This window comes from Sycon ciliatum, chromosome 1 (genome assembly GCF_964019385.1).
Source record: "Sycon ciliatum chromosome 1, ocSycCili1.1, whole genome shotgun sequence".
Taxonomy (NCBI): Eukaryota; Metazoa; Porifera; class Calcarea; order Leucosolenida; family Sycettidae; genus Sycon; species Sycon ciliatum.
Genome location: NC_088643.1, coordinates 74,611,923 through 74,623,464, shown reverse-complemented (window position 1 = coordinate 74,623,464; position 11,542 = coordinate 74,611,923). Strand labels below are relative to the sequence as shown.

At 48.7% G+C, this 11,542-nt stretch overlaps 2 protein-coding genes across 2 annotated transcripts; both read right to left on the bottom strand.

The window, feature by feature from the left end:
• Positions 1-291: 291 nt before the first annotated feature.
• On the bottom strand, positions 292-4,716 carry LOC135805420 (tRNA-splicing endonuclease subunit Sen2-like). Its single transcript, XM_065319451.1, has 2 exons — positions 2,918-4,716; positions 292-1,911 (listed from the first exon to the last, which is right to left on the bottom strand). Exons 1-2 carry the CDS (start codon positions 4,445-4,447, stop codon positions 1,864-1,866), a joined length of 1,578 nt encoding a protein of 525 aa, XP_065175523.1. The 5' UTR covers positions 4,448-4,716; the 3' UTR covers positions 292-1,863.
• Positions 4,717-5,778: 1,062 nt separating this feature from the next.
• LOC135805419 (galaxin-like) lies at positions 5,779-7,888 on the bottom strand. The gene has a single exon (XM_065319450.1). It carries the CDS (start codon positions 7,746-7,748, stop codon positions 6,555-6,557), a length of 1,194 nt encoding a protein of 397 aa, XP_065175522.1. The 5' UTR covers positions 7,749-7,888; the 3' UTR covers positions 5,779-6,554.
• Positions 7,889-11,542: the final 3,654 nt, after the last annotated feature.

Sequence of the window (11,542 nt, the reverse complement as noted above, 5' to 3'; positions counted from 1 at the left end):
CATCCGGAAGATAATCGCTGGTTACCGATTTACAACATAATTATGTCATGCATGCATACAGTATGTGTGTTCGATTCTCCGGTTCCCTCGCCTATCCGGATATTTTTTCTGGAAAACGGATGCAGTGTGCGGTTATACGAGGTCTGACTGTACTGCATACAATCGTGTTCTGTCCCCCCCCCCCCCCACACACACACACACTGTCTGCCCCCCCACACACACATACAACTACACATGCACGGGAACACACGAATGTCATTTCACGGGATAAATGCATAACATGCACTCCCAATCCAATTCCAGATAATTGATCAGTCGGATATGTACATGCATATAGTCAATGTCCAAATGTACAATCATGTAATCGTCACACCTTCATTCCAATATTCTGCAAGGGTGGGATCCTAATGGGAAAAGCAACGGGGTGAAGAAGAATTTTTGTAGATGGCCGCAACACATCCAGAATGCAGAACAAAAGTGAAACACGACTCGGCCGGGGAGTCTGTGATCATTTCGTCGGATCCGGTTCAAGATCCAAATCCCCGATCCACTGGATCCCTCAGAATCAACCGATCACATTTGGAACATACTGCTACCGTGACCATGTTGAGGTAGAAAAACGATAATCGAAAAGTTACTCCAGGTTCGTACGCATCTGCAAGGTGCACCGCTTTTCCACGTGTATGTGTACAAAATGCATATCACAATGATCATTTACCCGCCAAACACGTACAAACGTCATGTTTGGCAAAAAATGAATCTGCATGTTGGATCCGGTCAACCCTGCTCCCGGAGCAGGGTTGCTCGGATCCAAATCTGAAGGATCGGGATTCGACCAATCGATCACTGTACATCGAGTGGATCCTATGGGTCTGACCAAACGATCACAGCCCTAGAGAAGTACAGTAGAGTCGTGCGCCGAAAAACATGGAGCCCAAGAACGTCCAGCCTGAAATGCTAAGAACGCCACAGCCTAAAGCTAAGAACGGGGGTGCTGGTTTTCCGGCAGCTTTCGGGATACATACGATTCAGATATGATCCACATATGATTGTTTCTAAGAACGTGCTATAAGAACGCAGGCGGATTGCTGAAAACTAAGAACGCCCCAGGCTAACCCCTTGGACACAACGTTCTTGGACACGCCGACACTACTGTACAGTGCAAGAAATAGAAAAGAAAATCGGAATCTTGATTTCACGTCGGCAGCAAACACTCATCAGGGCTGTCTGTTCTGGTACGCTGCTTCTTCTGTAGGATGGGTTTAGAGTTCAGACATATCAATATTACAACACCAGTATTCTAGCAGTGGATTGGTTAATTTCCTGCATCACAGGACAACTCTAGAATTCTAGCCGATGGACTTCATCTGTAAATTTTAATTAGATGGTTAGCATTTCCCTAACAGTATGGTGGCCTCTTTTTTCAAACAGTTGTGTATGTGTGTGTGGGGGGGGGGGGGTATTCAAGAGGGGCTTCTAATGAAGTGAGTATCGGATATCAAGACTGACATGGCATTGTGTGTAAGTAAAAATATATTATGAGATCCCAGGAAACCCTGGCCAAGCATGCAGTTCAACACCATATTCTGTGTTCTGCATCCCCATTAGAGTTGATGATCAAACTGTAATGCAATACCACAAATCAGGGTCTAGTCTCCTCGGCGCTTATTCATAGGGCCTAAAAACAAGTGAATAAATATGATTGGCTAATTTATAACGTTGCCCACATCTCTAAACCGTTTTCTCGAATTTGGCATATTAAAAAAGGAACTCTAAAAGTAAAAGATCTCAATTGCAAAGTCTGTATACAAAACAAGCTTGCGGTGCTCTGAAGATGGAGAACTTCATCCGGCTGTCCTCTTTCTATGATTGCCTGGTGCGACTTGGAACCCACCGATCCAGTACCAGCTCCTGTACATACACAAGAGAGAGAGAGAGAGAGAGAGAGAGAGAGAGAGAGAGAGAGAGAGAGAGAGAGAGAGAGAACACCATAATGGTCAGCAAGAACTGCAAACACACCTTTCAACAACACCATGGCCAAGTTGTCGCACACAGACTCTAGCTACAACGTACAAAGCCTCACGCTTCAATAACTAGGCTGGTTGGTTTATTTTAATCCGCACAATAAATGGGAACTAGGCCCAATGATATAAAGGCGAATGAACTACTGTACTGCTGTGAAGTACTGTTAATCTGCTCCCCCCCCCCCCCCCCCCCCACACACACACGAACACTGTGCTTCCCAGTTGGTTTTACAACAATTGGCAGGAATTAGATCACGGCCGCCGTTACGTGCGGAAAATTGAGTGCGAAGAGTCAGAGTTGCCATACTGAATTACGCACAGTTCCATCCACTGAAAGCCTGGATCAGTATGTCTTGCATACAGCAGTGCATGTATCAGATCATTCTACACTGCTTTTATAATACGTGGAAGGCACGTTTAAGTGCCTTCCACGTATAAAACAGGTAGAATTGAAAGGGGTAAAGACAGAAACTGTTCCACCATACAAGGTGCCAACAGTACACCGCAGAGAACTAAAGTTCACCTCTAACAGCCAACAGTACACCGCAGAGAACTAAAGTTCACCTCTAACAGCCAACAGTACACCGCAGAGAACTAAAGTTCACCTCTAACAGCCAACAGTACACCGCAGAGAACTAAAGTTCACCTCTAACAGCCAACAGTACACCGCAGAGAACTAAAGTTCACCTCTAACAGCCAACAGTACACCGCAGAGAGCTAAAGTTCACCTCTAACAGTTCCGCGACGACATGTGTTCGACCTATGAAGCATTTTACTGTCCTCAAGCATGTGGCATCATAGAGAATTCCAGACAGAAAATCAGGAGTCGTTCATCAGCATCACACACATTGTCGTATAGAAAGCCATGACTAACTGCAACAAGTAGAACTAACCTGAACAGAGAACTCATGAAGGTGGTCAAAACAGTCAGCATCTTCTGTAGGCAGATGTCCAGGCCGAAGTACCACCGCCAGGATTATAGTCTTCATGACACCCTCGCCAACGCGGCCAACGCGAATCAAATCCAGCCAAGATGGAGGCCATGCTGGAGGAACACTGCAGACCGTTGGACTGTTCAGAGATGACGGCGCTGAGGTGGAAGGAGAGGAAGATTGTTCTTCTCCAGTGTCTCTGGAAATCACCACCCCGTACTCAGAGTGGTAGAACTCCGGGCTAGTGCGGTACAAGAGAAAGTCAACACCAAACTTGAGACCAGGCCGGCACACCCAGCCCTTAGCACGGAAGTAGTGGTACACTACGTAGCGATAGAGAAAGCCAGTCTGCACTCGGCAACATGTCAGCCACAGCTCCCTTGTGCTGAAACTAGTGCTCTCTTTTCCATTGCCGTCATCAATGACATACACATCAAGACAGCCAAGAGCAAAGTGAAGAAAGAAAGCTTCTTCCACGGTCAATACTAAGCGTTCTCTAAAAGGCAAGTGATAGTGGTCGGAAATGGTGACTGCTTCAGTTTTCTCATCTTGAGAGATTAAAACATGCTCTTCTGGTTCAGCTTTGCTCAAGCCAAAATCTGCTGCACATGCATCTGGGTCTTTGACACTGTTGCTTGGTGCTGTGGAGCCAAGCATTGGCTGTCTAGCTTCAGCTTCCTCAGCACACTCAGACACCACGGACCGTCCATCCGCAAACTGAGATAAACCTATCGGGCTGACATCGGGCAGTTCATCGCTACTTTCAGTCACCATGGGCTCATCATGTATGGTGTCTGCCAGATCTTCTTGATGGTCTGCAGTACTCAATGGAGTTGTCGTTGTCGTCACTCCCCAGTCATCATCAGGAGCAAACTCAAAAACTTGTTCCACGCTGGCTTGCGACGGCTCGGAAACAGCCGCAGGCACCCAGATCAGAGTATCTGAGTGGGAAATCTCCGGCGAGCGCTCTCGCTCCCGGAAACTGGCCAGTTCTTCCTCCTCAGCCGCAGCCAGTGTTGGGTCAAGGATTTCAACACGACCTTCCAAAGCCTGTTCAGTACACAGACTATTCACTTGCTCTGGGTCAGCATGACATAGATCAAGGCATACTCGATCACGTGCTAGTTCTCGCTGTGCCTGCAGCTCGGCTTCATGTCGCCTTGTGACAAGGTTAACGTTTGGTCGACGAACATCAAGGATCTTGCGCTCCTTGTCCACATCTCCCGGTTTGCTCCGCGACAGCGTTCCTTTCCCAAAGCATCCAAAACGATGAATAACATCACTGGAACTGCCATGACTGTCCAAACTCGAGCCCTCCGCACAATTGTCAATCCACACACTTGTGCCAACAAGGCATCCACGATATTTCGGCCACTGAGCTGGCGGCAAGGTGTCCTCATCGCAGTCTACTTGTTTGTTTACGAATGGTGGGATCGGGAAGGTGAAAGACGCAGTGGCCTTCCGTTTCTTCCTGCCACGATTAGTTGCCATCTCATCAACTCAGTTGTTCGTCATTATCCCTTATTATTAGGCTAGTAAGTAGTATTGGAAGAGAATTTTACCAGGAAAACTTTCAATTATTTGTGCTGAATGGAGAGCTCCAAATCTACCTTCAACAACCTTTTGCTGTGATCACGCTAAACTCAACACCTGAACTGAATTACTCACAGCAAAAGAACAACACCATGAACACAGAGATCAGCAGGATTATTACTATGTATGACTGTAGTGGAGGCGCTTGCAAATAATTATTTGTAGTTGCAGACAATTATGTGCAAAAAGATGTTCATTCATATTCAGCTCATTTTCGATTTTCAGAAAATCATGCCGCTTTGCACGTGTAGACCGCGTGCTTTTTGAGGCGGAGGGCAAGTAGAGAGCAATCAACTGGGCGCCGTATCGGAAGTGTTGGGGTACATGGCTGGCAGACCCTGTGCAGGAAGCAAGGCCGGAGCCATGGCTAGCCAGTGCATTCCCTGAGCGCGGCTATTCCTTTTTATTATTCGGAGCGTTCCTGCATCAGTCAGTGCATAGTTACAAAGCAGTGTGTTCGCCCCCTTCTGCTACATAACCATGATATCACAACATAAAAAAATAATAAGAAAGTCGACACAGCTACATGTACAATGTAGCTGCTAAGCAACCCCCTCTGGAGATTGTACTGTACTGTATTGCACTGTATTGACTATGATGGCATGGACTGTGAATACTCCCACACGTACTACAGCCATCCTAGTTCAGGGAATCAGCACTAAGATCTGTTTTGTATTTGTATTTTGTATTTATTTTTCGGCATTTTCGATTCCTCCCCTCCCTTCAATTTTAACCCCATCCTTACGCCCTTTTTCACCACACAAAACTCCCTACGATAAGCATCCATTTGCTTTTGGAGGATTGTTAAATAAAACAAACAAACAAACAAGTGAACATGTAACATGTTGGAAGGAGGGAAACAAAAATTGTAATGATATACATGTTTGCTTTCATCATCAATCCGAATGCCAATCATACCTGGTAAACTACCACGCAACGCTAACACATGTACAAGTACACGTAGCCTTGCCTTGGTTAACCACCCCTCTAGCTCTATTCAGTTCTCCCCTGTAGCCTATGCCGACAGTCCGAATACTACATCATAAGGCGGGGTTCCTGGCGAGAGTGCGATTGGTGCATGTGCTGATTGCTGTACTACCCCTTACGTGATTGCACTGACTGGAAACGGCGAGGCCCGGGAAAATCAGGGCCTGAGACAGCGAGTCTACACCGCCCTGCCTGTTACAACCTGCCAGGTGCCCTATAATCCCCAACTAGCGGTATACATGTACTCAGTACTTGAAGTAGTTATTCGGAAAGTAGTGTGACTCAGAAGAAAAGTCACAGTGACATCTCATACAGTAGACTTCAGTTAGCTTCTATCCTGCGACAGATCGCATGTATTCAAGCGATTCAATCGGATCTTTTCAGTGAGTTGTGTAGATTCAGGGTGCTCTTCTTCTATAGTTTTAAAGAATACAGGCGAAAGAATATGTTCCGCTCCTGCTTCAGAACGTAGAGAGGATCGGGCGTTAATAATTAAAATAGGATACAGATTGGATGGATAATGTACAGGAAAAGGGACTCATACAATGTAGGTAAAACTGAAGACAACGGTACCAGTGTGGCCGTGGTTAGTCGTGCATACACGGCACATTACATCATACTACCACACACACACACAAATTACAAGAGAAGAGTCCTAGAGAAGAATTAGAGGAAAGGATGAATTCGGATATCTGTTTGGCTGTATTATAATATATTATACTTTATAAGGGCCTGCTGGCATCCATAGTCCATAGATGGCCACAAGCTAAACGAAATGGGAGAAATAGTCGGGAGAAGGAGTAACATCAGGACTGTGGGCCATCTGAACTGAAGCCGGAGAAGTCAATGTCAACCGTTACGACTGTGCTGCCCGCTGTTTGAGTTCGAGATGGACACAGTTGCGGACATTATAACGCACTGGTGTCAACAGACGTGGAAGGACCTTTTTGCTGTAGCGTGGTCGTACAAGACGAAATGCTAGTAACTGGCGTGGGGAATGTGGTTACAGTGTAGACGGTTAGACACAACTGAGTCCCTGCTTGACTACGCCACCGCAGCATGTCTGCTGGTTCAGGTCGTATGGGGTTGTACTGCTGCAGCAACGCAGTGAGCCCATCGACGGCAGCGTGCCCTCTCCGCAGCAGATCGATGAGCCTTCCGGTCCGGGCGCAACGCGATTGTTGCAGCACGAGTGCGTGGAGGTGTCGTAGCGACGGTTACCGCAGCAGCGTGCTGTTCCCCAGAGGGGCAGTGTCTGGCGTCCGCAGCAGGTGTGGGAAGCCTCGGCACCGGGAACGACGAATCCACTGCAACAGCTCTCAGAGTTGATGTCGTACTTCATGGCGCGTCCACCATTGCCTTTGCAGCACTTGAGCTCCTGGAAGCGTGGGATGATGTCCATGCCGCAGCACATGAATTGCGTGGCTGGCTCTCCGATCATCATGCCGTTGCAGCACATGTCGTCCTGTGGATCGAAGATGGTGTGGTTGGCGCAGCAGGACTTGGTGGCTTTCTCGTAGGTCTCATGGCCACAGCAGCCATCGATACCTGGCACGCCATTCTTGACATTGCCCTGGCAGCACAGGTAGCCACCACCACGCTGGTACGCTTGGTCGGCGCAGCACTGGTACTGGCCGGCGGGTCCATTGGTGTTGATCTGACCGCCGCAGCACTGGGCGATCATTGCGTCGAACACCTGTCCCATGCAGCAGCCATGGGTCATGTTGTTGTAGGCGGTAGTTACACAGCATGACAGGAGATTCTCCGGAACACCAATTGGTCTGGGCGTGATTACCCCAGCGCAGCACGCGGCAATGGCCGAGTTGTAGTCCACACCGTAACACTTCTTGATAGGCCCATTGGGAATGCCAACGAACGCCTGGTTCTGGTTGGGCATACCTGGCATAACTATCTGCACAGGCCTGGGCGGCTGCACTACGGGCAGTTGAACGGCTGGCTGTTGGGCGGCGGGTTGTTGAACAGCGGGCTTCTGAGAAGGTTGCTGTGTGGGTTGCTGCGTGGATTGTTGTGCGGCGGTTTGTTGCACGGGCTGGGCAGCTGGAGCTTGTGCTGGTTGAGGGCTTCCAGCTGGAAAACCACCACCAATGACAGACGGCAGTTGTTGCTGGGGCGCCTGAACCTGGTGGTAGCCCAAATTCTGGGCGCTTACCGTCAGCAGCAGAAGAGAGAGAAGGAAGCTTTGTGAAATCATTCTGGCGAGCCTGAGTATGCACCAAATCAGTCAGATATGTTGACCTCGTCAAAAACTACACACTCGCTTTGAAGAGACAATTGGACCACCTTGTAGAGGCTTTTACCTCGCTTCAACCTGACGTTGAACAAACTTGTTTCTTCTCTTCTCGTGGACCTACTCGAGGTCTTTATACTGCGCCCATTCTAGAACCGAAACTTAAACCGCACGGCGGCCCTCGCCAGAGAGCCAGCCGCCGCCGCCTCGGCCTCGGCAAGGTTTCAATACGAATCTACCCATGAGCATCGGTAGTAGCAGCAGGTCAGTAGCAGGTCTGTAGGCTGAGCAGCAGCAGTTGCAGTTGCAGTAGGCCCGAGTTGTCTGTAGAGAGAATCGGAAGGAGGGGATTACCGGCAGCAGATACCTTAGCGCTAGGGAGAGGAAGACTATCGTTGACCTCGCTCCTGGCTACTCTTGATGGTTTCCAACCTGTGTGGCAGTACGTCGCCGGTCATCCCGCCGCATGTCAACCAGCAACGTTGCTGCGGAGTCTTGCACGCTCAGCACCTCATCATGGGCCTTGACTATCTTTACGTTCAACCTAGATACATCTTTACGACGCTAGCAGTGGAGATCAGATAGCCAGTGCTAGCAGCATCACCAGTTGTGGGTTGTGGTGTGGCTGCCTGGTCAGCCTTGCCTATGCTTGGATGCTTGGCCCACTACTGGCAAGGATGTGGTATCAGCATTTCGGCATCCCAAACGCTCAGGCTGGCGTGCACATTCATGCCAGACAAACGCATGCGGTAGGCCGAAGATACCGTTGCAGCCTTGTGTCACAGGCACTGTACCTGGGCTAGGGGTTCACGTCGTCGGCTCGCCATTCCCCAGCCGAGTCGCAACCGCCTTCATGCCGAAACCAGTGACGTCACGGTGGGAACGTAAGTGGATCTCACTCTCAGTCACACAGGGGCACAGATTGAAAGTGGTTTTCACAACTTTTCAGATCACTCGCATACCGATATGTCCCAATGTGTGCATTATATCCTACATGCTATTCCTGTCCATCAATCCCATGAACACTGCAAACAGACCATGCTGCAGGTAGCTGGCGTCTACAATCCTAATGCCTAGGCTATGGTCTACACTAATGGAGGCAATAGCAGTAACAGAACTGCATGCAGTGACTGGTAACCATGGTAACGACACCTCACATCAGAAGGATCACAGTCATTACGTATTGCCTGTATGAGATGTACATATATGGCATGCATGTAGCCACTTTTTTGTCTTTTCTTTTTTGTGCAAGAGATCAGTGGGAGAGGAGGTGCTTGCACGTGCACGCACGCAGTCACGACAGCGCTCTTGGTCGATGACGCCCAGGGCTGCCAGGGAGACGACGGAAGAGAGCGGTAGCGCCGCCGCTGACATGGAGGCCTCCACGTACTTCGACAGCGCTGCTCGTATTATTATGGTTACGTGAAGCAGATACATTCCTTCTATGACATTGCAACCTGTGCAGGTATGCTACTGACACTGCATTGCTGCAGTGTATTCAGTGCATGCAGAGGTGTATAAGGAATTATTATTAGCCCAGTGAAGAGACTGGACGTATATTCAAGCTGTCAGTCGGACGAGTCTCCAAATCACTAGGACCTTGATCACTTTCCGCCTGGTACGACAGTGCTGGCAAAGAAAGTGAGAAGTGACGCTCAGGCTTCGTCCGTCCAACGAGCCATGTCTGCCGGTAGGAAACAGGGCCCATTGTGGACAGGCGCGCCATGCGTGTGGCCCAGATAGGGCTGGCAACATGGGCCAAAGGAACAGCGCCATGCAGCACTTCAAATGCAAGGCCACACCGCCGAAAAGCATGCGAGTACTATTAAAGTTTTTCTAGTGTGAACTAAGTCACTACAAGAAGTGTCGTGTAGAGGTGTACATGTAATGGCCCAGCAGCTGCACGCCACTTGCTTCGCGAGAATGTGCAACTTCGCTCACGCAAAGATCAATGTCGCGTGTTCAGGTGTTGCCTAGATTAGAAAACTGGTGTCGGCTAAAGTGTAACAACATGTTGTACATGTAGGTGACAACAGGAGTCCTTGTCTCCGCTTTGTAATGTTTCGCAAAGTTGACCAAGTCACTAAGTTCACCGCCCAACTACACAGCTGCGAAACCGCGCTCTCTGCGTGCATTGCTGCTGACGATCTTCTGAAACAATACTAACTGAAACGACGACTATGGCCAAACACCCTAGCCAATAGCAACAGCAAGCGATTATCAGCGGCGACGATGGCATGCAGCGACGTCCAATTAGACGTCGGCACACTTCCCTAACGGGCGCAGCGCGATGTCAATTCTCATGATGCCCTGAAACATCAGCCAGCGGATGGTTGCTATACCCTGGCTGGCAACAGCTCACGCTTACAGTCACTGAACGTCTGCAAAGTGCAGGCCATCACCGTCCTTATCCGCAACTGCATTACAACTGCGCGATATCATTATACAGGGAGTTGAGGGAAAAGGAGAAACTGCCTCATCCGTCGAACAGCCGGCTTGAAAGTTGAAACACCTTCCGAAAGGATCGCGTAGGAACTTTTCCGCAGGCTATATGTGTGAGTGTGAGCAGTACAAACTTCTTTCCGTTTTACTTTCACTTTAGAAGGACAGAGACCACAGCAATCGCGGTATGCTACACTTCTACAGTGTATAATCATGTAGCTAGCTATGAGCCTATGACTACTACTACTACTACTAGTAATGTATACGTACTACCAGATGCAGAGTCCATGACACTAAGGCGCAGCACTATCACAGACGTTGCCTAAGCTATGATGTTGTGGTGGGATGTGTCACAGAGTCTAATCTCATCCGGGGACCACATATCCCGCGGCTAGTACATATATAGTGGCACTGAGCACTGCCTTTACTTCTTATGCAGTGAGTGTATGTGAGTACTTGCGCTATCTCGTTAGTGTTCACCGACAGTACAGCCTGGCCACACCGTCAACGCTCTCGTCTGAATGTTTAGAGTTTGCGCAGATTGCAACGAAACAGGTCGCCATTCACCGCCTCATTATCGACCGATGATGAAGTTTTGAAGGGCGCCGACGAGCGTTCGCTCACCTGCATGCTGCACCAGAATAAACTGCTGCGGACGAATAATAACCCAAGGGCAATCTGACGGTGAGCTTCGCATGGACGTGTAACCACCAATACACCACGATCAACAGTACATAAACGGTTTATGTACGACTCGTACATGTACAATGAATGTACTGTATCATACTTACTTGAAGCAAGCAGCAAGATGTACAATTAACTACAGTGTGTATTAATTACGTTGCAAGGCATGGTCCATCCGCCATCAAGACTTGGAATCAGGTACATGCAGAAGAGGTGGCAGCTAGTGCACGCTTTGTGTCATGGTACAAATTGTTATGACTGTGTAGACATTCGATGCAAGCCTAGACGGCATTGCTTGTGGCTATGAGTGCGTGTAGAGATGGCAACACTGCAGACCACTACAACAAGCATAGTGGCCGAAACTAATAACGGTTGCTAAAGACGTTCATGGCAGTTCATTTGTTAACGTCCAAAGCTGGCTTGTGGGTGTCATGAATTTGTGTTATGTTGATAATACCCGTTGTTCTGCCTGTCGATGGTGTGCTAGACTCGATTCTCAGCGTGGACGTGTACACATTTCATCACAAATATTATTTACAGAAACAGATGCACATGTACGTAGCCACACCTTGTGTTCGTTTGTCTGACATGCCGACAGCGAACAAACGAGAAGACACATAATGTCATTGCTC